We start from the raw sequence: 27,854 nt of genomic DNA, 5'->3' as shown, positions 1-27,854 counted from the left end.
GCAGCACGCGAGCTGATTTTCAGTGGCACTCACACTGCCCGGGTCCTGGCCACCGGTCGGGGGGGCTCTGTATTTTAATTTAATTTTTAAATGAAGCTTCTTAAACATTTTAAAAACCTTATTTACTTTACATACAATAGTTTAGTTATATATTATAGACCTATAGAAAGAGACCGTCTAAAAACTTTAAAATGTATTACTGGCACGTGGAACCTTAAATTAGAGTGACTACATGAAGAGTCGGCACAGCACTTCTGAAAGGTTGCCGAACCCTGGTTTAACCACACTCCACACTGGTGTGTTTCAGCCCAGCAGGATTTCACTTCTCCAGGGCTCATCCCACAAGCAGCCGGGCTGCTCCCGGGCAGGGTAGGGGTGGCGGCACCGGCAGGAGGGAGGGAGCCCGCTGCCTGCCGTGCTGGGCGGGCCGCCCCTGAGGGGGCTTCCCTGGACTTCCACGCCAGGGCAGGGCGCTGTGACAGGCTGGAAAGCGGCCGATCCCTGCAGCTCCCAGCCCCAGCCCGCCCCTTTCCCGGCGTGTGGGGCTCACACACACACACACACACACACCCCGCCCGGCCCTCCCCTGCGCTGCTTCCCCCGCCGCTCCTGCCCCGTGGCTCTCCCAGCCCGCTACCGCCTCCTGCCCCGCGGCCCATCCCCCGGGACGAGCCCAATGTCTTCTGCTCCTCTCCGCTCGCCCACCCTGCGGCCCCACAGGATGAAGAAGGACGAGTCTTTCCTGGGCAAGCTAGGCGGGACCCTGGCGAGGAAGAAGAAAGCGAAGGAGGGTGAGTCTGCCACGGCCGGGGGGGGGGGAGAAAGTGAATCAGAGCAACGTGACTCGCAGCAGCTGCTGCTCCCTCCCCAGCCGCTGGCCAGGGAAAGCGGGGGGGGAAGCTATGGAATAACGCCCCCCCCCGTTATTTCCATGGGCTTGAGGGCGAATGAGTGGGGGGCAGAAAAAAAAGGGGGGGGGCTGGAGCGAGAGCCCGCAGGCAGCTGAGCCCCGGCCGGTCTGGTGCCCTGCTGGGGCGAGGGGCGGGTGTGCCAGGGCCTGGCCCGCAGCGGTGGGCTGTGGAGACCGTGCTCAGCAAAGGGAGCCTGGCCCCTGGTAGCAGCGTGGGGCTGAGGGGTGCTCGCTGTTGCGGGGCCGGCATCCGGGCAGCACAGAGACATTTCGGGGAGCGGTTCCAGCTCAGCTTGGTTGCGAGGGCACCGCTCATTAAAGACCGGTCCTTGTTTGGCCAGTTCTAACGTCGAAGGCTGCAGAGCAATGCACTGATCTGACATTAGAAACCCCCGAAGCTCCAGCTTGCTGAATATTGGAAACATCCCATTTACTACTTACTACAAGCTCTTCCTTTAGTTACTCCTTGTTCACTTAGGCAGGACGAGCCACTTTCACTTTTTTTTTCTGTCTAGTTTTACTTCCCAGCTTCCACGCTCTTGCACATAGGCTCGCAGTTAGGAGTGATAAGCCTGAAACTTTTTTCTGTTGGAAAATGAGCTCATCGTTGGTAAAGGCTGAGAGCCGCTGCTCCAGCAGAACACTGTGGTGTTTGGGTTGCAAACAATGCAAGAGATCCTTTAAATCCGAGCAGTTGTTTTTCAGGGCTGGTCTGCGTAATGTTTTGCTGCAGGTGTAACTATTTTGGCTAGGGGTGTGACAGAATCCCTTCCCTCGCTGTAGTGAGTGTCTGCAGTGAAGTGCTATGGCGGCACAGCTGCAGTGTTGCAACTATGCCTTAAGTGTAAATGTAGCCCTACGGTGGACACAGTTGTACTGGAGCCAAGCCATGTCTATGCTATAAAGTTTTGCTGGCTTAGCTATACTGGTCACTACTTATATACACCTATACCTATCTCATAGAACTGGAAGGGACCCCAAAAGGTCATTGAGTCCAGTCCCCTGCCTTCACTAGCAGGACCAAGTACTGATTTTGCCCCAGATCCCTTAGTGGCCCCCTTAAGGATTGAACTCACAACCCTGGGTTTAGCAGGCCAATGCTCAAACCACTACTTTTACCCGTATAGTTTATTTCTCTTGGGGTGAGGGAGGCCTGGAATAAGCTATGCCAGCTAAAGCACAGTTTTGCTGGTATAAATTGCATCCACACTAAGGCCTGGTCTACGCTAGAAAATTAAGTTGGCTTAACTACATCAGTCAAAGGTGTGAAAAATCCACACCTCTGAACAATATAACTACGGTAGGTCACCTTAATTCCCCTTGTAGACAGTGCTAGGTTGACAGAAGAATTCTTCCCTTGCCCTAGCTGCTGCCTCTCTGGGAGGTGATAACAGGAGGACCCCTCCCATCAGCATAGGTAGTGTCTGTTCTGAGGTGCTACAGCTGTGCTGCTATCACATTTTAACTGTGAACAAGCCCTCAGGGTTGTGATACTGCTTTAACTGTACCAGTATAGTTAAAATGATGCAACTTTTATGTAAACGAAAAGATACTGCAATTAGATTTTGTAGAACTAGTTTTAATTCTTTATAAACTAAACTTAAATTTTCCTCTAAACTAATTGAAAATGTCCCTTTTAAGGATAACTCACTTTCTTGCCCTTCGATTCTTTGAGTCTGAATGCATGTCTAGTCCTATACAGGAAGTGTCCCTCATCATCATCATCCTTACTCACAAACAACTGATATCTGAATGTCATTTCCTTATGTTTGAATCTAATTTTGACCTTCTTGCTAATCAGAGACATTCTTGGCTCTGGTGTAGATTAAGATTGGAGGTGAGGGAGAAGGGGATAAATCACTTAATTTGAAACTTCTTTCAGTTAACTGCTGAAATTGTGTACGTTTTAATTACACTTAATTATTCTATGAACAGCAATTAACTTTAGGGTTTTTTTAAAAAATATAAATGTTTGGCATCCAAACTTGGATCAAAAGAAATGTTGCTAGGCCACACCAAACCGTAACCCGAGAGAAGAAAAGCCATTTCCTTTGATTAGTATACTTTTTTAATCCAGAGTGTCTGAGACTTTGTCCCACTATTCTATTTCTGAGGTACTGAAGAAATATAGTCACAACGTCCCCTGATATAAGTCAGTTTCAAAAGAAGGGGATGGAGGAATTGATTTCTTGGCAGGGACCCCAAACTTTCAAATATACAACTATGTTTTTGGTTTTTGAAGGTGACTCTTTGAGCCTAAATAGGTTGCCAGCATCACTTTTAAACAAACAATTTCCATACTGTAAGATTGTATTTTTTCAGGACATCCGCTGCCGCAGTCACTTTTAGATGAGGCCAAACACGTGTTTTGCTGAGCTTGCCTGTTATTTTGCCAACTCCTGTTGTGGCCACAGCTCCCACTGGCTATAGAATTCTTATTTTAATTTTTGTCTTTTGTGTTGAGAGGGAAACTGCTTGAGTTGTATTACTTTTCTTGATGGGAAGGAAATCTAAATTTGTGACTCTTTCCTTTAAATGGGATGAATGGACATGAAAAACAAAAATTTTCCACAGACCTATGTAGTTACCAACAATTTGCATGCTTATGTTCTGGCAGGGCCAGCATTATGACTTTGAGGGCATGGAGGTTATTCACTGTAAGGGGAAGTGGCTTCCATTCCTTTAGCTTCTTCTGCCTTCTTACCTACATCAGCCAGTTGTTCCTTTCAACCTGCAAAGGCCCATATACAGTATGTGATAAAGATCCAAAAATGAAAGCCCCAAAAAATGCACATACAGGAAACTTAAAGTAAATGGTAGGTTTCATTTCTTTAATATAAATAGCCTTCTCTCTAACCTTAGTTTAATGATTCCAGTATTTCAGACTCCAAGCATTTAAAAATCATGAATTGCATCTAAACAATTCATGAGATTGGCTTAAAAATCATGAGGTTTTTTTTAAGTGTTGGGTCCTTTTTCTTTGCCTCCTGGTTTTTGAGGCTTTTGGGTGCACATTTTCAAGCTTTGCTCTGCAAACATCAGGGCTATAAACTGCCTTTTTAAAAATAAAAGCTGGGATTCTCCCCTAATGATACACTTCCAGGAACTATGGATTTACACACACAAATTGTGAGACTCAAGATAATGTTGCCAGAATTCACAGACTCATGGAAATATAAGACTCGGAGGGACCTTGAGAGGTCATCTACATTGGCAGTACTTTGTTTCTAGATAGTTCTGGTCTAAATTTTCATTAATAATGTGAGAGGGCATGGAATAGAGGGAACTTTGAGATTAAAATGAGTGTCATCCCTTGAAATGATATGTTTGAGAAGTATGTGGTCAACCCTTTCCTCTGTGGTTGGGAACATGGGAAATTGCTCCCCAATCTCAAAGTTGTTTATTGAAGGAAAAGGCTGGGGAGGGGGCAATAGTTGGTGGATGTTTTCCCAAAGCAGGCCAGCAGAGGGCCCAATAGTCTCTCTTTAAGACTACTCACTGCCAAGAGACTGTTGCTTAATGAACTCTTGGCAGCAGCAAAATATATCCCTTATTAATTCCCACTCCCACACTGTCACAGGTCTCAAAATCTGCATCTGCATCTGCATATGTAACGCTGACAGACCCTGGTCATCAGCAGGCGGGATCGATCCTGGGACCTCTGGAGCTTACTGCATGAGCTTCAAACCAGCTGGCTGTTAGCTAAGGCTGTAGAGCAAATAAATATATAATCTCTCTCTCTTTCATTCATTCATTCATTAGGTGTTCCTGACTTTAAATATAATGTCACATACCCTTGCTCCCTTTGTGCAAGTCCCTACCTCAGTCAGAAACTACTTTTCTCCTTTTCCTTTATCTGTATCAAATCTACACTGTAGGAAGTACTGTACAACCTCCATGTAACATGGTAGTGCCCTGACACGGTTTGGTCTTGGTGTATATTATACAGGAATGTGGTTCAGTCTCATGCTGAAATAGAAACTAGTAACATGATTCAGGAACTTGTTTTGGACCCATCTGTATGTAAAACCAAAACATGGTTTAACATCATCAGGGACGTAATGCAATTGAAGTTCCCCAATGCAATTGAATTTGCAGAAGATGGACCTTTTGCGTCACTCAGATCATATAAAAGATGCAGTGCAAGATAAAGCTGTTGTCTTCAGCTTTTAACTTCCCCCAACACCTGTCAGTCAAATTAGAGTGACATTCCTATGTGGAAATAAAGAAGGAGAGTGTTTCATTGCAATCTTCACTTCTTTTGTTCTTGCAAAGCTTTTTTCCCTAGCCAGAGATTGTGGAAAAGTTTTGAGCAGCAGGTGTCGACTGTTTGTAGCTATATATAATGCCTGTATTGGGGAGTGGATGAGAGAAATACACCAGCCTTAATTGCTAAGTGCTATTTCCAAATGAAAGTGTATAGGGTGAAGGAACTTGTTACAGAAAAAGAGCAATTTATGATTTATCATGTAATCAGGGAAAGGTGGGGAGAGGGTTGCAAGTGCTGCAGAAGCCACAATTAATGTAACTGCATCTAAATAATGTTACGGTTTTGATGGATACCAACAATGACATACACAGCGGAGGGTAAGGTAAGGTCCTTGAGATCTGGGCTCCAATGTAGCAGGGAGACTGAGCAGCCAGTTGCTTGGTGCACAGTTGACAGTTGCAGGTTTCCCCTTGCTGACAGTGCAGGACCAATGAAAAAGAAGATATAGCCTGGATCAATAGTGCTCTGTCAATTAGGTAGAAACAGAAATGGATATTTCTTTGCCACTATGTTCACTTACAGGCGGATCAGCAGGATAAACAGCTGTGTATCCACTGACTAATGCACCCTATAGCCACTTTACTACTCTGGGTAGCTCATTTTGATGCATAGGTCTCCACACAAACTGAAATCCATCTCCCAGTCTAAAGCACCTTATGATTCATCCAGACAAAGACTTTCCCACTATTCTCTCCATTCTCATTGCCAGGGAGGGGAGAAATCCTGGGAAATAAATGAGCCCAACAACAAAGTGAACAATAGGGCGAGAGTTCCTCAATCTCTTTGAAATCAATGGGACTAGTTGTGTGAGTATGGAATAAAGTGTGCTGAATCAGGTCCACAGGCCTCTTGTCACCATCTTTCAGCATGCTAGGTGCTGCCTTACCCTGTGAAGTAGTGCCATTGCAATCAAGAAGATGGCCAGATTGGACCCACTAGAAAACTAACTTCATCTTTTTTTATTTGAATAGATTATGTGGAATATGGTTTGTAAAAGCATGTCTTGTTTTTTTCACAGAATCTGTCATGTAGACTCCGGAAAGTGTATCTGAGTAGATATGCTGCAAAAATTTACTCTTTAATTAATTGTTTGTTTTTCCAAATACAGCAAATATTCCAAAATACTAGATTTGTCATAAAGAGGATTAGGATAAAGGGATGGGAGGGAAAGTGACATATCTAAGCCAGGCATCAGTATTTGGTTGGGATTGATTTTTCCATTTTTTGACAGATTAATTTTTTTAGTGATCAAAACTGCACATTGGACTCACCCCCTACCCAGGGAATCTCCAGGCACCAGGAACATATCCAAGAATGAAACTTAAGGGGGGAAGAGCTCAACTTAGCATCCAATATCAAATTGGTCCTTTGACCCACCTCGTACACCTCTACCTCGATATAACATGACCCGATATAACACGAATTTGGATATAACGCAGTAAAGCAGTGCTCCGGGGGGGCTGCACACTCCGGTGGAGCAAAGCAAGTTCGATATAACGCGGTTTCACCTGTAATGCGGTAAGATTTTTTTGTCTCCCGAGGACAGCGTTATATCGAGGTAGAGGTGTACCAGACATTCTTGATACAGGGGCACTCCCAAAACATATGAGCTAGTGTAACACCGGTGGAGTTACATATCCAGCAGTGGTCAGCATTAATGAGGCCCATTACCAATATCCTGTATTGGGAATAGTATATTAGAAAAAGTGTCTTTTGGTGACTAAACTGTAGTCTTGGGGTCCGTAGTTGTTTTTTTTAACATCAGATACAATTGTATTCCATTGGGTCAGAGATAGTTGTGTATCCAAATCTCTATTCCAAGCATCTCTGAAACTATCAATTTTTAGCAGAGGCAAGATGGGTGAGGCAATATTTTCTATTGGCCCAAATTCTGTTGGTGAGAGAGACAAGCTTTGCATACAGTCTTTGGAAGAGTTTTTTGGGCCAGGAAATCATAAAAAGATACTGTTGGCTGAGTAAATCCGGGAAGTTTCCTCCAAAATCATAGAATTTCTGGAGTTCCCAATGCATCTGGTCCAAATACATTCATAAGTAAATGCTTTAACTGGAGATATGTCCATGATCTGGAGCAAGGCAAAACAAATTGTTGCCGAAGATCTACAAATGGTTTAAAGTTATTGTCAATTAGCTGTGACACAATCATTCCGCTGTCCATCCAATCCCTCCACATCAAAGTTCTGTCAATGATTTTCAGGCTAGGATTGCTCCATTGGATTGCCTCTACATGGAAGAATGGATGGAAGCAGAACTTCATAGCCAAGTTTGACCAAGTTTGCCTCACAGCTGTTATTGTGGAAGCTTTGGAGCCATCAAATCTATATTAATTTGATCCTACAATGCCTGAACGGGAGACAGGGTGTACCAAAAAATTACACTCCTTTAACTCCCAGTGCACTGATGTTCTGTGCTGAGCTTAATTCCTGCTGCTGCTCTGCGGTTAGCTAGAGTTTATTTAATTTAGATTAAATTATTTGAAAAGATGCCTATCCAAGGCTTTAGACACCTTAACATCTCATTAATAATACACTGAAATCCCAGGAGCATTAAAGTAATAATTTCAACAGGAACTCAGCCAGCCACTTACAAAAACTCTTTTTTCTCCTTTTGTCATTGTGTGAGCATACCCTCAGCCCTCTCCGCAAACCCTCTCAAACAGATGGCTTTTGCAGCCTACGTTGAAGGGTACCAAATTCAGGCTATTCTGGACCAAAAGTGTGTCTATGGGGCATTCCACAGACCCACAGCCCTCGGAGAGAACACCCTGCCTGCTGTCCTCTCTAACTCCACATTTCTAATCCTACCATCACCTGTGCCACGCAGCCTGGCTGGCCAGAGGTACCCCACTGAGAGATTCTCATCTTAGTGATCCCTTACTTTGCTGGCTTCTCACCGCAACAGGAGAAACTGACTCAGTCATAACATATTACTGGTCCCCCATCTAATCCCTCAACACAAATGTAATAGAGTGGTCTGCCCCTTAAAGGGCCAAGGAGGCCAGAGATCAGCCAGCCCTGTGCTGGAAGAAGAGCCTGGCAGGCAGGTGCTGGGAATCCTCCAAACTGCTTGGTAGTGTGAGGTGATTGGGCCTAATGATTACCAGTGAGGGGATGCAGCTGAAAGCTCCCTGCCCTCTCATGAGCTGCAGAAGACTCTCCTGGAAAAGCAGCTGAAGCCTGGGAGGTAATGAGAGTATTGGCTGGGTGGAGGTGCTGACTGCTAAAGGTATGTCTAGACTGTAATTAAACATCGGTGGCTGGTCCATGTCAGCTGACTTGGGCTAAGGGGCTGTTCATTTGTGGTGTAGACATTCAGGCTTGGCCTGGAGATTGAGCTCTGGGATAATATTATAATATAGAGATGTATGTATCTCATAGAGCTGGAAGGGACCCTGAAGGGTCATTGAATCCAGCCCCTTGCCTTCACTAGCAGGACCAAGTGCTGATTTTGCCCCAGATCCCTAAGTGGCCCCCTCAAGGATGGAGCTCACAACGCTGGGCTTACTAAGCCAATGCTCAAACCTCTGAGCTATCCCTCCCCTCTTAGAGGGATCCTCTCCCCTTGCAGGGTCCCAGAGCCTGGGCTCTAGACTGAGCCTGAACGTCCACACGGCAGTTAAACAGCCCCTTAGCCCGAGCCCCGTGAGCTGGAGTCAGCTGACACTGTCCAGCTGCAGGTTTGTAATGGCAGTGTAGACATAGCCTAAACTGCCAGGGCCCCCCACAGTCTGGTTTAAGAATAGGACTGTTGTTTTGTTGTGTCACTCAGCATTTCTTTTGTTGTGTTGAACAATAAATACAGTCCTTAGGTAAAGGCTATGAACTGATGTGTGTGTGGCTGGTTATCTTTCCATGGCTGGTAACTGAGTGTACAAACTGACACTAAATGGTCCACTATCTTTTTAAACTCTTTATTTATTTAGCAATTAACAGATCTTTGCTGTGTAAATATCGGAGACAATACAATCATAATTCCAACAGCGATCTTTTGTTAGAGAAACTATACAGTAATATAACCAGATCTCTCTATTTAACAACATGTTATGTTACAGAGTGAGCACCATTTTGCTTCCCATGGCATGAAATGCTCCACTATTTAAAACAAAACAAAAACCCTAACGTTCTTCCCCTGAACCTTGCAGAGCGTAATGCTGATTGAGAGAATGACTTCTGAGGGCAGATCTACACTTAAAGTGCAGCATTGGTGCAGCCACATCAACTGTACTGTTTAAGTGAAGATGCTCCCATGCCAATGGGAGAAGCTCGTCTGTCAACATACCACTGTCTGCCTGGGGAGTCAGGTCAGTATGACTGTGTTGCTCAGGGGTTTGGATTTTTCACATCCCTGGGTGACTTAGTTATATCAGTATAGGTCTGTAGTGTAGACCTGGTCTGAGTAACCAGCAGGAAAATCCCTTTCAGCAAGAGTTCATATGCTTCAGATAATTCAGATGCTTAAATTGTGCTTTGGCTGGTGTTTTCTTCCCCAAAGCCTGGGCCTGGACCTCAGCCGAACATTTAAAGGAGTCATTCAACTAGTTCAGCTGGTGAACTTCTTCCATTGCCAAAACGTAGCAGGCCAATATTTCACATTGCATCACAATTGGCATTCTTGGTGGCAGTCTTGTCTGCTCTGGGGATTTGCTGTGGCTACAGCCATTGCTGATCTGCAGATTTCAAGCAGGGGTCACTTATAGTGGTGTTGACTGTCTATGCCAGAGGTTTGCACTGGTGCAGCTATGCTGTAGACAGGTCCAAAGTAGGGCCAAGCCAAGCCGATAGCTCAGCCTTGGAAATGTTAAGCATCAGAGTTGAGGCTTGGAATCCTGCACTGCTGCTGCCTTGGCTGAAGCTTTTAGTCCGATGTGTGTCTTCTTCATTTTATGACCAGGGTACAGAGTGCCAAATAACTGCAAATGGCTGGGCACTGTTGTGGTATTTCTTGCCCAACCGGAAACCTCTTGAGTTAACCTGTTTCTTGCAAATCCTGGAGGTCGTGCTTGAGACAGGGTTCCACTAAGCACTGCATATGGTGTCTTGGCGTGGTGTTCTGTGTGTTTAGACCAGACGTGGGCAAACTGCGGCCTGCGGGACCATTCTGCCTGACCCCTGAGCTCCTGGCTGGGGGAGCCTAGTCCCCGGCCCCTCCCCCGCTGTCCCCCGGCCCCCATGTCCATGCTGCTGCGCGGGCCGCGCTCTGGCCCGACGCTCCCGCTGGGCAGCGTGGGGAGTGCAGCTGGTTCTGGCCGGGTGTTGTGGCTGCGAGCTCCTGCTGCTGGTAAGGGAGCAGGGAGTCCTGGAGGGCAGTCAGGAAGGAGGGGGCAGTTGGATGGGGCGGTCAGGGGATGGGGAACAGGGAGGGTTGGGAATGGAAGTCTCGGGAGGCCTGTCAGGGGGTGGGGATGTGGATAGGGCTCAGGAGGGCAGTCAGGGGACAGGGAGCAGGCGGGGGTTGGATAAGGGAGTGGGATCCCGGGGGGCAGTTAGGGGCAGGGGTCCCAAAGGGGTGGTCAGGGGACGAGCTGGATAGGGGGTAGGAGTCCAGGGGGGGGCTGTCAGGGGGCAGGGGTGTGGATAGGGGTTGGGGCAGTCAGGGAACAGGGAGCAGGGGCGGGTTGGATAGGGACGGGGTCCCGGGGGGCGGCTAGGGGCAGGGGGTCCCAGGAGGGGGCGGTCAGAGGACAAGGAGTGGGAGGGGTTGGATGGGTTGAGGGTTCTGAGGGGGGCAGTCAGGGGCAGGAAGTGGGAGGGGGCCAATTGGGGGCAGGGGCCAGGCTGTTTGGGGAGGCACAGCCTTCCCTACCTGGCCCTCCATACAGTTGCCCAACCCCGATGTGTCCCTCAGGCCAAAAAGTTTGCTCCCTCCTGGTTTAGACGGTTACCAGAGACCAGTGTTAGATCTTCTGTTTAACATCACTCACTATGTGAAGGGATCATATTGTGTGTAATTTGGAGGCTTGTGTTTAAATGTAAGGGGGGGGGGAATAAGTAGGGCCCTGATCCTTGTTCATGCAAGTAGCCCCATTGAAGTTAAGAGGACTGCTTGGATAAGGAGGTGCTACTTTTACAAGTAAGAGCTGCAGGTTTGAGCCCTTCCCTAGCTACAACAGTGATTCTGAGCCTCTTCCTCAATGATGCTCTGCCTTTCTGTGTCTGTGAACTGGCTCCTCTCTTCTGTCTTGTTGATGACTGTGGGAGTCCCTCCCATCCGTGTTCCATAGAGCCACGTTCCATAGCAGGAAACAACTAATACTGTAGCTCTTCTTGTAGCCTCCTTATCTTGTTAACAAGGCACTCTGTGTCCCTTTTGTTTCCTGCCTGGCGGGATGTTTGCTCCTCTCCTCCTGATTCTAAGTTCTTCCCCTCTTGGCGACCATTGTGTGCCATGTGGAAATAATGAGTAAAAACTCTTGCCGCAAGGCTCTGCAGTGACATTTCTGACAAATGATCGCAAACCTCAGGGCCAGTTTGGAGGATCATATTTCACAGCTGCAATACAATTGAAATGCCATAGCCATGAAATGCAACTTTAAGTGGAAGAACAGACCAGACAATTCTTACATCATTTCAACCAATGGGTCTGCAGCACTAGTATTCCTAAATACAGAGCAAATTAATAATAAAGTGGAAAACATTCTAGGTATTAAATGCCATATTTCACCAATGTTGTGTATTAGGTAACCCATCATTTGTGCAGGATACTTCCAGTTCCAATAGCTACTTAAGGAAAGCATTGGCGGTGCAATGAGTCTTAATGGATAGAGCACTAGACTAGGAACCTTGAAACCTGAGTTCTGTCCCGGGCTCTGGCACCGACCTGCCTTGTGACAGCACTTCCCCTCTCTGTGCTTTGTTTTCCTCCTGTGTAAAGCAGGGAGAATGATACTTAGTTCATTTCTTGTAAACTCATCTCATGAGATCTGTGGATGAAAAGCACTGTAAGAGCCAAGTGTCATTTATTATTCATGTATGCCCAGCGAGGTATTCTGAGGTAGTGGAAGAGTGGCACACAGCTTTCAGTGTCAGAGTTGGAAACGCTGACTTCTAGGTGATCTGCATATGAAAGGGTGATATATTAACAACAAGAGAGAGCGAGAGAGAGAGAGACAGCACGGACTCTTTGGTCTACACTTGGTTAGCTTTTATGATCTATTTATGCAGCATCACTGCTGCTCCTGTCTATGTAAAGTTAAATAAGTAGATCAATGGTGGAATGAAAGCTGGTTAAACAGAACTGATTGTTTTTAGAAGCAGAATTTACATGTTTTATGTTGTTAAAATGATACATGTACCTATATGGAGGTAGGTGACATTCCTATCTTGCTGGACACACACTGGATTGAGTCCAATTTATTTCCCTTCTTAGTGTTTCCGTAAATAACAACAAACATGAATTTGCTTCTGAGCTTGGCTGTTCATAGGATTCTCCCCTGCAGGGCCCCTCTGCCCTTGCCACCAGTTCCCTCTGCATTGGGTCAGGTCTGTACTTAAAAGTTTTGCTGGCATAGCAGTGTCAGTTAGTTAGGAGTGTATTTTTTTGTTGCTGCTTTTTTTAAATGATGTAGTTATGCTGGCAATGCTTAGGTTGCCAACTTTTTAATCGAACAAACCCTAACATCCTTACCCGAGGTCCCGCCCCTGCCCAGTAGCTCTGTCCCCTGCTCACTCCATTCCCCCACTCACTTGCTCATTTTCACTGGGCTGGGCCAGGTGGGTTGGGTGCGGGAGGGGGTGAGGGCTTCAGCTGGGGGTGTGGGCTCTGGTGTGGGGCTAGGGATGAGGGCTTTGGCATGCAGGAGGGGGCTCCGGGCTGGGGCAGGGTATTGGGGTGAGGGCTCCGGCTGGGGGTGCAGACTCTGGGATGGGGCTGGGGATGAGGGGCTTGAGGTACAAGGGGGTTCTGGGCTGGGGCCGAAGGGTTCGGAATGTGGGAGGGTGTTCCAAGCTGGGGCAGGGGGTTAGGGCGCAGGAGGGGGTTCGGGTGGGATGTGGGAGGGGCTTCGGGGTGTGGGCTCCAGGAGGGAGTTTGGGTGTGGGAGGCAGCTCAGGGTTGGGGCATAGAAGGCGGTGTGGGCTCTGGGCGGTGCTTACCTTGGGTGGCTCCCAAGTCCACAGAAGGAGCAGCTCCCAGGCGGCTCTGTGCACTGCCCTTGCTTGGAGACACAACCCTCGCAGCTCCCATTGGCTGTGGTTCCTGGCCAATGGGAGCTGTGGAGCCAGTGCTCGGGATGGGGGGCAGTGCGTGGAGCCCCCCTGACCGTGACTCTGCCTAGGAGCTGAGGGACACATTGCCGCTTCCGGGAAGCCTCGCGGAGCCCGGTAGGGAGCCTGCCAGCCCTGTGCCAACCGGACTTTTAATGGCCTGGTCAGTGGTGCTGACTGGAGCTGCTAGGATCCCTTTTTGACTGGGTGTTCCGATTGAAAACCGGACACCTGGCAACCCTGTAGATGCAGTTATACCGGCAAAAGAATTTTTTTGCCAGTATAGTTTATTTCATTCAGGGAACTTGTCTAAGCTGTACTAGCAAAAGCTTTTAAGTGTGGATAATACCTCTGAGAGAAATGGTGGATTTTTTTATATGCGATCTTGGGTTGTAGCTAAAAACTTTCACCTGATCTGGCAGCAGCAAGAGTCAGCAGAATAGCTCTGCATCTTTATTAGACAGGTTGAAAAACAAAAAACCTTTTAAAAAAAATTGAAATACTGAAGTTGTTTTCATTTCAAAGTGTTTTGAAATAGGTTTTTTTTAAAGTTTTCACTAAAATTTTTGGATTTTTTAATTAAAAAAAAAACATTAGCAAAATAGTTATCAAAATACTTAACTTATAGAAAATCAGTTTTCACAACTGTTTTTAAAAATATTGTTGGAGGGGAAAAGGCATTTTATAGATTGCTCAGTTCCTTTGTGGTGGTTTAGGCTGGACTATATCTGCAGTGCATGAAATCATACCTACTTCAGTACTTTTTATGGATTGTAATATTTCAGGGCTCTTTATTAATGTAAATTTTATTCAAGTTATTCACAGCTCAGTACTGTGGGAGTACAGAGGGCCTATTCAATACAGTTCTGAGTTTTATATACACAAGGAGTATTGTAGAATTAAATCTCTTTGGCATATTTTAACAGTAGCCGCCTAGGCCAAACATTGGCATATGATTGATGTTTATCCTGCCATCTTTTCACTCTCTGCAGCAAACCGAAATTGCCTCCATCATTCTTCACCCAAGAGAATGTTCTGTCTGTGGTCCAAAATGTTCTGCTTTTAAGATTTGTTCCAAAGCCCACTGAAGTCAATGGGAGACTTTCAACTTACTTCACTGGACTTTGGATCATGCCTTTATTTCACAAGAATATGGGCTCAGCTAGTGAACTCCTTCTAGGGTAACCAGACATCCCGATACAATTGGGACCGTCCCGATATGTAGGCGTTTGTCCTGCCAGCAGCACTCAGCTTTTTTTTTTGCTCCACCGGCGACCCCCCTCCCCCTTCCCCATGTGACCTGATATTTTCTTCCTCTCATCTGGTCACCCTAACTCCTTCCATTGCCAAAATCTATCAGGACAGTTTCTAGGTAAGGGTTCAAGAGCCAGGTGATCTGGGACAAGAGCTAGGTGAGGCAGACTCTGCTTGCTGTAGGGTTCAGTGTTTTAGCAGCTTCAGGCTTGCTGCTCAGCCTACGTGATAACTTTATCCATGGTGCAGAGAGGTTTCCTGATACAGAAAGTACCAGGTATGCATATGGTCAATACCGTGGACACAGAGGTCCAGAGTTTCAAACTTGAGGGCGTGGGGAGTGAGTAAAAGTATCTGACTGAGATTTTCAAAGTTGCCTAGGGGGATTTGGATATCCAATTCCCATTTATTGTAAAGGTGATTAGGTTTCCAAATCCCGTGCGTGTGGATGAAAATCTCAGTCTGTGTTTCTGAATTTGGAAGTGGGGGTGTATTATGTGAGGGTACATGATGACATAGAGAACCCTTGATGACTACTTGTTAGGGACATCAGAAAAGCTAAGAACACAGTAAACAGACACTGGCATATACCATAAGAAGGACCCACTGCTTTCATATAGCAGTGTCTCTTTGGGACTTTTGACCATCATTACAGCTAGTAGAGCCTGTAACTGGAGCTGCTTTATGCTTCCCCTGTTAACCTCACGGTTGTGCACCACCATTTCATATTTTCAACCTTATTGTGTTTCTGTTTCAGTGGTTTATCTTCCTCAGCACATCAGCAAGCTAAGAGGCATCCCTCAAACCCATTACAGTTTTTTTTTTGTTTTTTTTAAGAAGACTTAGTGACAGCAGGAAGTAGGGAAGACACAAGCTGGTTACCCGCAGGCTTTCCCTTGCACTGACCTCAAGTCATCAAAGCAGTCATGACTTCAGCAGATTTTGTTCTCTGACATCTCGGGGTAACTGGATGCAGTTATTTATAATTTACTGCAGAAGCCAGTGACTTAAAAGTCAGCTTGCTGTATCTAAAAGAGAAAAAACTGACCTGCTAGTCAATGCAAATCTGTGCCTGTTGTGACCTGATTGACACAACAGGCTATGTCTAGTCAGCGATCATTGTGTCGATTCTATGGATGCCTTACTCTCTAATGGAGCTCTTATGTTTTCATTACCACCTGACACTTTTCTCCTCCCCCAGTATATTCTCTATCCAGTTTTTATTATCGCATGAGGCCTCCATGACTCTGAGTAATGTGGTGATCTGTGACAACTTGTGGCAGTAATACTCCACACCATCACATCGTTTTCCAGCAGAGGATGGTGACTGTTGGGAGGGATGCGTTGTTACTTTAGGTAGGTTTTGTCTTTGAAATATGTGAAATACACTAATTGTTACTGCTGGAGGTTACTGATTCCCACAGGGGCTGTATTAGGTCAGTTGATGCAATAGATGGAGTTACATGCTATGATTTGCAAAATATAGAGTTTATGATGTTTTCCTGGCCACATGTGTAGTAGATTGGAATACCTCTTGCTTTATGTGCTATTTTTGTTACCTTCTTTAGTCTCCACCTCTGAGATGGATAATCCCTGTCTGTATGCATGCACGTGTGTACATGCACATGTGTGTACACACAACTAACCTCTACTGGATGGAATGTGTCCAGCCTGCCCACATATGTATTTCTTGACTTGGGGCTTGTCTACATGAGGAGTTACTGTGAATCTACATTACACCAGCTTGCTGTGTAGTAACTCATGGTGTGGATACTGCTACAGCAAAAGTCTGAGTGTGTGGCTTAACGTACTGCACTTTGAAGTAGTATGCTAAGCCGTACGCTAGGACTTTCACTGTGCGGTAACAATGTCTGCATAACAAGTTGGTGCACTACACATTCACACAGTGGCTTACTGTGCAATAAGTCACCATGTAGACAACACTGGGACTCCACATCTTAATCACGAAGAAACCTGTGTTTCTGCAGCCAGAAATCATGGATTCTGTCCTGCATGTAGATTAATTGAAAAACATGGTGTGCAACATGATTTCAGTTCACTCTTGCCTTAAGGATTTGGTTAGCAGAATATTTATTTTTTATTTATTTATGTATTGGAGAGTCAGTTGGAGGGAGAGGGGAGAAGGCAGTGTAGCCTAGGTGATATGGCCCTGGACAGGGTTTTATTTCTGGCCCTGCTGTTGGCTGGCAGGGTGACCTTGAGCAAGTCTGTTATCTCTCAGTGACTGTTTCTCAGAATTGAAAAAGAGAATAATGATACTTGCCTCTTGTGTAAAACACTTGGAGATCTCTATAAGGGCTCATTGTTATTATTATTATTATTATAAAAACACTTTTCAACACCCAATAAAATGTATTTTCAAGCGATCATAAAACAGGCTTTAATGACTTCCAGTTCCTCATTTAATATTTCTTATTTAAAATGATTGAACTGTAATACAAATATACACTGAAAAGAAACGATGTATTTTTCAGTGTAGCTGCCATATGTTGGCAGTGAAAACTTTTAATTAGTTGAGAGAGGGAGAGAGAGAGATGTATACCAGTTCTTTGGGGAGGGGAAATAAACTCCTGGTGTCCTGAAACGTGGGAGTTGGATGAGACGGAGAGCTATTACAGTTTCTTTATAGAGCATGTGGTCTGTTTCTCACTATCTTTAAATAAAAACAATGTGTGATCCTCAAAACACATCTTCCCACTTAGCCTGCTTGGCAAGTGTTTGAAGACGTATTATTAAATAGATGCAAAGATTGCTGTCTTTTTCAGTTTAAAATAGAATAGCACTTGCATACTGTAGTCTTCGTCTGGTATAGTGGTATGGATATAATACATAGCTCTGGCACACACAGAGGACTGAATCTTTTCTTCAGGGGCGGTGGAGTTTTGGAAGGGTTCCCAGGCATCTGATTGTGGACTTTCCCTTAATGTGCCTCTCCTAATTCACTCTCCTCTGGTCTTCATTCATCTGCGATCTAGTTGGGATCACCATTTGCCTCCCTTCCTGTTCATGCTCCAGAGCTCTGCTACAGTGACACTACCTCACTAGGATGTTGGGTAGGAAAGGAGTGGCCGGCACTATATCTTTAGTCTATGCTGAGTCCAACCCCTTACGGATCTGTGCCACTGTTGACTCACTGGTAAGGCTGTTCACACCCCATCATGGAGCCCTGTCATACTGAAGGAAGCCATTTAACTTCACTGTAATCAGAATTGGAATTTACATACCCACTGAAGTGCCTGGAAACAATATGGGACTTCCTAGGATATAGTGAAAGGAATTTCATTGCACTAAGGGATTTTGCTTGAGAGGCAGCGTGGTACAGTGCAGAGTTTTCTCAAGAAAGTGAAAATACAGATAACAAGAATCTGTCCTCGTGGGGAAATTTCACTTTTGCAATGGACAGGACTGCACAAGCGACACAGACTGTTGTTCCAAGAATGCTGGGTATTTTGGCATGTCACAGTGTGGGTAGTAACATGACTCTGTAAATTGACATTGGGATGAAGGAGTTCTCACTGGAGAACAGAACCCAAGTAATCAGGCTTCTGCCCTCTGAATGGCCTGAGCAGGATGTGGAGAAGGAAAGATTCCCATGCTAACCTATAGCAGCCCCTATGTGATGATTCTTGGCTGCTGGATCTATGCAAGGGCTGTTCTTATACTGGGTGAACTTTCTGGGGCAGGGGTTGCCTTTGTGTGGGATTTTTGTGCGGTGCCTAGAGCAATGGGGCCGCGATTCCTGTTTGGGATGCTTGCACACTACTACATTAGAAACAGGAAATAATAGCAAAGCCGCTTCTCTTTCCTGGCTTTGAGGCCACTGCCTTAGAGAAGGAAGGCGTCTATCTCGCTAGGCAGCTGTTCTGCCCACTTCTCCCCACCAGCCTGAGTCAGGGTCAGTCTGTATAGCTTTAAAAAAAAATTTGGATTGGCCAACGGTTGGATTTGAAGGGCTCACTTCCTCTTCAAGGTGCCCAAGCCCACTGAACATCTGCCCGGCAAGACTGTGCTGCTGCTACTAATGCCTGAATCTGTAATTTTCACTCCATGCATCTGAAGAAGTGGGATTTTTACCCACGAAAGCTTATGCCCAAATAAATCTGTTAGTCTTTAAGGTGCCACTGGACACCTTGTTGTTCTTACTCTGTGTTTGTCTAGCAGCCAGCATAATGGGGCCCTGATCTTGGTGGGACCCCTAGGGGCTCTTGCAATACAAATAATAATTTCCTGAATATGGCAGAACTGGAAACCATTAATAAAACTCCTTAAAAGGTCAGATTCTACCATAGTTGCTCATGTGGAGTAATATCCTATCCTGCAAGTAGCTCTGCTGAAATCACTGAATGTATTCACAGAGTGAAGGCACTATCCAGCATGGCTACGAGTGGTAGACTCTGGCTGCTGCTGTTTCGCTGCTTTGGGACAGGAAGAGGTGGTAAACACTTTGAAAGCTTTAGTTGAGTTTTTGGGTGTGGTTTCCAACCTTGTGAAATAGTCTGCCCATCCCTAGGCTGAACCTTATTTACATTGTACTGGGTTCAGACCCAGTTTTTACTATAAAACCCTAAAATTAGTTGAATTAAATATCTGAATTGTAAGGTTTGTTTGTTTGTTTTAGAAAAACCCCAAAGCAAGACTACCTTTCCTGTTTAGTTGATGTTTGTGCATCTAGAGCTGTTAGTAACAGTTCAGAGAGAACATATATTTGTGGTTTGCAGCATCTGTTATCTTCAGTGTACTTTTCCTGCAGAGTCACTTTTCTGCACCAAAAAGAGTTGCTTTCCTTGAATTGCAAGTCATAGCTGTAGATGCAAATTCATATATAGCACACGACTTCTTTCTTGACTTCCATATCGCAGGCTGAACTGGAGAGTGCCATTTTCTTGCTACTACCGGTGTTTATCTGCTGTCATTGCCTTCATCAGTGAGTCCTGTTGCCTTTGATTTCTCTTGACATATTCAGAAAAAAACATTTGACGTGTGCAAATGTTTACACATATGTATGCTTATTATAAAATTCTGCAAAACACTTTATATCAATTAGAACAAATAGGAGAAGAAAAGCAATAAGCTGAAGCATGTACAACTACTCCTGATGATCTATATCCAACTGAGAAGGCTGGGGAAATGTTTATTCTCGAGTCTGTTTCTGCAAATACTGCTCATTGTAATGTTTACTACCTTGTGGAATCACACTAACTTCAGTGGGAAGTGCTAATGGTAACAAGTGGTAGTGTTTGCAGCATTGAGCCCTTATTTGGGGCCAGATTGGGGGTGGTGCTGTGTGACGAGAGATTAAAATGAATAGATTGTGTTAGAACTCTTCAGTTACATTCCTGGCTCTGCTGGTTAACTGGCTGATTTGTCCTTTGCTAGTCACTGTGACCAAAATTTAGAAACTTGGGTGCTCATGTCAGTGGCCTGATTTTAGAGGTGCTCAGCACTCATTGCTCAATGGGAATTGGGGGTGTCAGCACATCTGAAAACGAGCCCCTTATTTAGGTGCCTAACTTGGGTTCCAAACTTTGCCCTCAGAGACTCAGTGTCTATTATCTTTTTAAAAATAGAGATAATACAGTAATAAAAATGTCTGTGCAGATTAATTCATTCTGATCAATCTCTTTGAACTTTTATTTGGAGTAGAAGTCAAAGTAGTATTGTGGATTACATAGTAATACGCAATGCTTTATATAGAATTTGCTGTACTAAATTTAAAATAACCTCTTTATTAACTATATAGCAAGGTAGGGGAAGGAGGGAAGAACAAGCATCTCCAAAGGGAGTATTGATGTTGCCCAAGGCCAGTGCAGGGATACTAAAGGATGACAGATTTATTTCAGTAAGTCTCCCCACATAGCTTTCCTCTGCACATTAGACTTTCTCTTTCCTTAATGTTTTAACAGGCAACTTTCAGACTCTGCCTCCCTCTCTCAAATGTAAGGTTCCTGTTATTCATACAGGAGGCAGTGGGAAACAACGAAGACCAACCACCACATCCATTCCACCACCAACGCACCCTTGTTTAATAAGTGGAAAATCCCTTCTGCTTTTTAAGGCAGAACTTTAACTGAGCAAGGGTGGAGGGAATAAATGTCCTAACCTCTAAATAGAAATTTATTTTAGTAATTGCTGTCAGTGTTCTTCCAGGGTGAAAATTCACCCCTGTGCTGGGAGCCAGCACAAATTCTAGGCATCATTTCAGCCCACCCTCTGCCTGCCTGCAAACTCATGGACTGAAGCAATCCGTTTGCAGGCTCAGGAAGTTGATACTTCATTGGCTCCATTCACTTCACGTCTTGAAGGACAGAAGCTTTATTATTTGTATTGTGCTAGTGCCTAGGAGTTCCACTCATGGACCCTCACCCCATTGTGCTAGGTGCTGTACAGACACATTTTTCTCCTTTAAAAATGTTCAAATTCTAGAAATGGATGGCTTTCATTTGCTTGGGAGAGTTTCCCATTTACTAGGTAGCAGTGAATAAGCTAGCAGAGAAGATGGCTAGTTATCAGTCGTCCTTAAATAATCACCTCTTCTCTAGGTGGCATGCATTCAAAACTGGGGAAGAGGTGGAGATAAGCAGGAAACATAGGAGGAAGGTTCCTACATTGAGAACAATTAATACGGGATGTTAGTAGGACATTCCTGACCCATGTTCCCTTGTCAAGCTTGTTTTGAATAACTTTCTGTTCCAAAGTGCAGAAGAACAAAAAAAGATCAACTGCCATGCAGGCGATTTAATTGTGACAGTAACAAAGCATCCCAGGCAAACTTCCATGATGTACGGGGAGAGTTAAATATATTATAAATGAAGGAGCTGGGATTGTTGACCTGTGACGACTTTATCTAAATGAGGGGAACTCTTGTTTCTTTCTCTTCTTGAGTTAGGGACGAACCATTCACTGCTAGGGACTTATGTATGCTTTTCTTTTGCAATGTAGGTAAGAGGCTGTTTCTTTTCTATAGTTGAAATGACGACTGACACACACAAAACAAAACAAAAAATAGTGATCAACGGCCCAGTAGAGCCTGTTACAGAATTTGAGCCCCTCTATTTTCTTTCTCTAATTTTTATCCACATGCTGATCCTCATTAAGCCCCATAGCTACATAAGGACCAGATCAGTGTTCATTTCAGCAATATCTTCCCAGTTGTCCTGGTCCCATTCTGCTTAGTTCAGGTAACAAGTTTAATATCTTTTTGGTGTATTTAAAAGGATTCATAACTGCTGAATCCTTAAAAGCAGATTCTGTCAGGGAAAAGAGCTGGACACATGCTTTTATTTGAGGGTATGGAGATATTTGTTTATGGGCTAAAAATAGAAATCAATTTTGAGACTTCATTCATCTGTCCTAAGTTCCTGTTTCTTTGACTCAGTGTGTCAGTGGGCATTTCAGCTATAGAAAAGAAATGCTGCTTAACTATATTGCAAAGGAAAAGCATCCGAAGGCCCCAAACAGTGTATGGTTCTTCCATCATGACTGGGCTCTCGAGTGGTCCCAGAGCTCGTTCTCCAGCCCAAACCCAAATGTCTACGATGCAGTTTTATAGCCCCACAATCTGAGTCAGCTGACATGGGCCAGCCACAGATGTTTTATTGTAATGTAGATGTGCCCTTTGGGGCTCTGTCACATCACAATCGTACTGAATTTACATCCTGAATACAGCTAGTCTGAATTATTTTTTTTCTATGGCAGTTTTCAACAATAATAGAAAAAAAGATTTTTCTTAAAATTTTCCATGGAAATTTTCCGAGTTTTTGCTGAAAACTCAAAAACCAAAAGATTTTGTCAGAGTCAAAATATTTTGGTGAAAAATTGAAATATTCCATGGAAAACAGACACTTTTTTTGGTGGAAAATTTTGTTTTGTCAAACATAATTTTCCACTGAAAGACTGTTCTGATGGAAATTTTCAGCTGAGAGTTAGTGATTGCCCTTTGTAACAAGAACATTAATGGTGGTGAGTTAAAGGTGGCCTGCACTGTATCCTAAAACACTAACACAGTGTTAATGATGCTGATGTTATTGAGGACACAGATAAGCAAGTATCTTGTGTTGAAATCAAATTGTTCCTACCTTCATGGGTAGTGGAATTTGCCTAATTGGAATTCCTTTTTTTTGTTTGTTTTGTTTTACTGGGTTCAAGCTGAGTTTAAAGTTCACTTTCATGCCTCTTGAGAAATGCTTGAAAATCTCATGGGCGCTTTCACTTTCTTGCTACTGATCACTTTCATTCTGGGCAGTTGTGTGCATTCTTTTGCACTGAAGCAGCCAGCTATTTGGAACTGAAGTGCCTTTAACAGCACAACTTACTATTGTGGGTGTAAACTGTACAGCATGGCATGTGGATATACAGTACAGCCAGTATATTAGTTTAAGTTGATAAGGCCAGGTCAGTCAGCACAACTATATAGTGTTGGCTGTCAATGATCACCAGGGCCTGTTATGGCATCTGAGGGTTGTTAGGGCCTATGGATGCCCTAGCCATGGCTCCTTCACTGAGATTGAGAGCAGGGTGGCTTATGGCCCTATGCCACTGTGGGAATCCCTTAAGCCAGAGAATGCTCTGTTGCCTGGATGATTTAGGGCAGCTTCCATGGTGTCTGACAAACCCACTGGCCACTTGATGATTCTTTATTGTTATTTACTATTTCAATAGTGCCACTGTACGTGCAGGCCTGAGGCAATGATAGAAGTGAGGTCCCTGCTGTGAAGAGATTAAAATGTAAGGGCTAAATTCTGCCACTCCTGCTTGTACTCTGATTTCAGTGGAACTACTGGAGAGGTAAGGCAGAAGTTCGTGTCAGTTGCGGAAGGGAGGATTGGGCTCTTTAGAGACAATGCGCAAGTAAAGGGGATTCTGTAAACCACTGCACTGTTTGATTTACAAGGATGATGTCCTGGGTTTTGAATGACCGCCTCTGCATTTTCCTCGGAAATCTCACAGGACACATTTCCTGGGAGGCTAATGTGGGTGTCTCCTATTTCCCTTTTCAAATCCCAGCCTGTGCTGTTTAATTTTCCTTATCTCATGACTCTTGGTGCCTGAGAAGAGGCACCATGCATGCCAAAGGAAGGAGGGGAGAGTCTTGCTGCTGTCTGAATGCCCATGACTGCAGCATGAGAGTGTAGTCCATTCCAGGGCACTGATCTTTAAAGCCATAGTAAGTTCAGACTAGAACAGGTATAGGTCTCGGTGAGTCCTAAAACACGTAACTGGGGTTGAGGACCTCTCACTGCTGCTTTTCTGCTACCTTTGATTTCCTTTTTTTTTGCTGTGTTGTACTGAGCACCTAACTTGTTATATTACTGGGTATTGGGCTAGAACAATGGTTCCCAAACTTTAACAACCTGTGTACCCCTTTCACTAAAATGTCAAGTCTCGCAAACCCCCTCTTAAAAATGAATATTTCCAGGGATTTTCTCATTTACCTGAGTATAAATTATAAAAGCAGTGAACTTGGAAATATAACATTTGTTTTTATAATATGCTTATTACACACAATTTATTATTAAGTGTCCCTGGCCTCTGTTTGCCAGAAGCTGGGAATGAGCGAAAGGGGATGGATCACTTGATGATTACCTGTCCTGTTCATTCCTTCTAGGGCACCTGGAAGACAAGATACTGGGCTAGATGGACCCTTGGTCTGACCCAGTAGGGCCATTCTTATGTTCTTATTTATCATTATAGTAGTAGTATTACATTATGAAAATGGCAACACTCTTCCAAGATCTCACTTTCTTAGTTTGTATCATTTAGGAGCCTGGTCTTATAATAGGCTTATTCAATGTTTCATCAAGGAGTATCAGATGTGAAACAGCATGAAGGTATTTAAGAAGCCAACTCAGAGTTCCTCCTACACAAGCATTCAGGTCTTAAGCAGTCCAGGCAAACAAGGCATGTTACAATAAAGCTTAAACTTGTTTGTTATAATAATTTAAAAAACAACACTAGCTGCCTATTTAATTTAAAAAACAGCAAAAAATATCCACCTCCCTTTCCATTTCTTATAAGGAGTCTTGAAGTTTAAATCTCCTCAGTGTGATAGATATGCTTGCTTTGAACCTCTTAGCTCTTGGAAGTCCAGGGGCTCCAGACTGCTGGCCCCTTGCTGCCTAGGGTCCCTAGGGACAGCTCTGGCCGCCATTGGGAATTTTTTTCCCAAGAATCCCCTGTAACATTTCACGAACCCCAGTTTGGGAACCATTGGGCTAGAATAGGGACCCTAGAGCTAAATAATTTGGAGTATCTAACTGTTGTCAACTCAGGTGATTTATCGCAAGCCTCATGGCCTTACCCTACTCACATTGTTCTTCAGGGGATTACAGGAGAATCTCAGCTTTCATTTCTTTTACTAATTATTTATTTAATTATTTTACAAAGAAACTTCTTGTCCTCTGGTTGCAGAGAAAAGCCTGAAAACATGACAAGAGTGCAGCAAAAAAGACACAGAAGTTAGAAGGCAATGAACTCTGAATTTATTAAAATCGCATTATTTTGGGGGGCCTAGGTCATGATTTTTTTGTTTGGGGTTGGCAGTACTGGAATATGTCTCCCCTCCCCCCCCTTCCCCCAAAGAAGTGTGTGTGTGTGTGTGTGATGGCCAGACACTGGAACAAGCAAAGGCCCTGATCCTGCAACTGGACCCACACAGATGAGACACCATGAGGGTTGCCAACTCTGACTGAAGTTATTCCGGGAGATTTTTTTTCCCCAACATGATGTAATGCCATTTTCTTAAAAATCCTATTAAAATCTCCTGGATTGCTTTCAGTAGTCACTGGGAGATCGATGTAAATTCCAGGAGACTCCAGGGCAATCCTGGAGGTTTGGCAACGTTAGACCCCATGCCCATGGGGAACCCCAGTAGGTCTGGATGAAATGCAGAGACAAAATTTCTCGATACTTTAAATGACTGCTTCTTGGAGCAGCTGGTACAGGAACCCACAAGGAGAGAGGCAATTCTCGATTTAGTCTTGAGTGGAGCGCAGCATTTGGTCTAAGAGGTAACTATAACAGGACCACTTGGAAATAGTGATCATAATATAATAACATTTAACATTTAAGATTTCTGTGGTTGGAAGAACACCTCAGCAGCCCAGCACTGTGGCATTTTATTTCAGAAAGGGGAACTATGCAAAAATGAGGAAGTTAGTTAAACAGAAATTAAAAGGTACAGTGAGTGAAATCCCTGCAAGCTGCATGGACACTTTTCAAAGACATCATAATAGAGGCCCAACTTCAATGTATACCCCAAATTAAAAAACACAGTAAAAGAACTAAAGAAGAGCCACCGTAGCTTAACAAGCATGTAAAAGAAGCAGTGAGAGATAAAAAGGCATCTTTTAAAAAGTGGAAGTCAAATCCTAGTGAGGTAAATAGAAAGGAGCATAAACACTGCCAAATTAAGTGTAAAAATGTAATAAGAAAAGCCAAAAAGGAGTTTGAAGAACAGCTAGCCAAAAATTCAAAAGATAATAACAAAATGTTTTTTAAGTACCGTACATCAGAAACAGGAAGCCTGCTAAACAACCAGTGGGGCCCCTGGACTATCGAGATACAAAAGGAGCACTTAAAGACTATAAAGTCATTGCGGAGAAACTAAATTAATTCTTTGCTTCAGTCTTCACGGCTGAGGATGTTAGGGAGATTCCCAAACCTGAGCCGTCCTTTGTAGGTGACAAATTTGAGGAATTGTCACAGATAGAAGTGTCATTAGAGAAGGCTTTGGAATTAATTGATAAACTTAACAGTAACAAGTCACCGGGACCAGATGGTGTTCGCCCAAGAGTTCTGAAAGAACTCAAATGTGAAATTGCGGAACTATTAACTAGGGTTTGTAACCTGTCCTTTAAATCGGCTTCTGTACCCAATGACTGGAAGATAGCTAATGTAACGCCAATATTTAAAAAGGGTCTAGAGGTGATCCCGGCAATTACAGACCAATAAGTAATGTCAGTAACGGCAAATTAGTTGAAACAATAGTAAAGAATAAAATTGTCAGATACATAGAAGAACATAAATTGTTGGGGGCAAAAGTCAACATGATTTCTGTAAAGGGATATCATGTCTTACTAATCTATTAGAGTTCTTTGAAGGGTCAACAAACATGTGGATAAGGGAGATCCAGTGGATATAATGTACTTAGATTTCCAGGAAGATTTTGACAAGGTCCCTCACCAAAGGCTCTTATGTAAATTAAGTTGTCATGGGATAAGAGGGAAGATCCTTTCATGGATTGAGACCTGGTTAAAAGACAGGGTAAGAACAAAGGGTAGGAATAAATGGTAAATTTTCAGAATGGAGAGGGGTAACTAGTGGTGTTCTCCAAGGGTCAGTCCTAGGACCAATCCTATTCAACTTATTCATAAATGATCTGGAGAAAGGGGTAAACAGTGAGGTGGCAAAGTTTGCAGAGGACACTAAACTGCTCAGGAAAGTTAAGACCAAAGCAGACTGTGAAGAACTTCAAAAAGATCTTACAAAACGAAGTGATTGGGCAACAAAATGGGAAATGAAATTTAATGTGGATAAATGTAAAGTAACACACATTGGGAAAAATAACCCCAACTATACATACAATATGATGGGCGCTAATTTAGTTACAACTAATCAGGAAAACGATCTTGGAGTCATCCTGGATAGTTCTCTGAAGACGTCCATGCAGTGTGCAGCGGCAGTCAAAAAAGCAAACAGGATTTTAGGAATCCATTAAAAAAGGGATAGAGAATAAGATGGAGAATATCTTATTGCCTCTATATAAATCCATGGCACGCCCACATCTTGAATACTGCGTACAGATGTGGTCTCCTCATCTCAAAAAAAGATATACTGGCATTAGAAAAGGTTCAGAGAAGGGCAACTAAAATGATTAGGGGTTTGGAACAGGTCCCATATGAGGAGAGATTAAAGAGGCTAGGACTTTTCAGCTTGGAAAAGAGGAGACTAAGGGGGGATATGATAGAGGTATATAAAATCATGATTGGTGTGGAGAAAGTGAATAAGGAAAAGTTATTTGCTTGTTCCCATAATATAAGAACTAGGGGCCACCAAATGAAATTAATGGGCAGCAGGTTTAAAACCAATAAAAGGAAGTTCTTCTTCACACAGTGCCCAGTCAACTTGTGGAACTCCTTACCTGAGGAGATTGTGAAGGCTAGGACTATAACAGCGTTTAAAA

The 27,854-nt window shown here is 44.0% G+C and overlaps 1 protein-coding gene across 3 annotated transcripts in view; it reads left to right on the top strand.

Annotated features, from left to right (window-relative positions):
• Positions 1-309: 309 nt before the first annotated feature.
• PARVB (parvin beta) overlaps positions 310-27,854 on the top strand; it is a 103,448-nt gene continuing 75,903 nt past the window's right edge. Inside the window, exon 1 of one of the 3 annotated variants that reach the window (XM_039512113.1) lies at positions 310-791. In XM_039512113.1, coding sequence (XP_039368047.1) covers positions 677-791 — 115 coding nt within the window. In that variant the 5' untranslated portion in view covers positions 310-676. Of the gene's footprint in view, positions 792-15,989; positions 16,010-19,528; positions 19,599-27,854 lie in introns of those variants that run through there. The other 2 variants (XM_039512149.1, XM_039512129.1) reach the window with 2 other exon arrangements.

The sequence above is a fragment of the Mauremys reevesii genome, linkage group 1, assembly GCF_016161935.1.
Source record: "Mauremys reevesii isolate NIE-2019 linkage group 1, ASM1616193v1, whole genome shotgun sequence".
NCBI classification, from domain to species: domain Eukaryota; kingdom Metazoa; phylum Chordata; order Testudines; family Geoemydidae; genus Mauremys; species Mauremys reevesii.
This window is presented reverse-complemented; position numbering and strand designations above follow the sequence as displayed.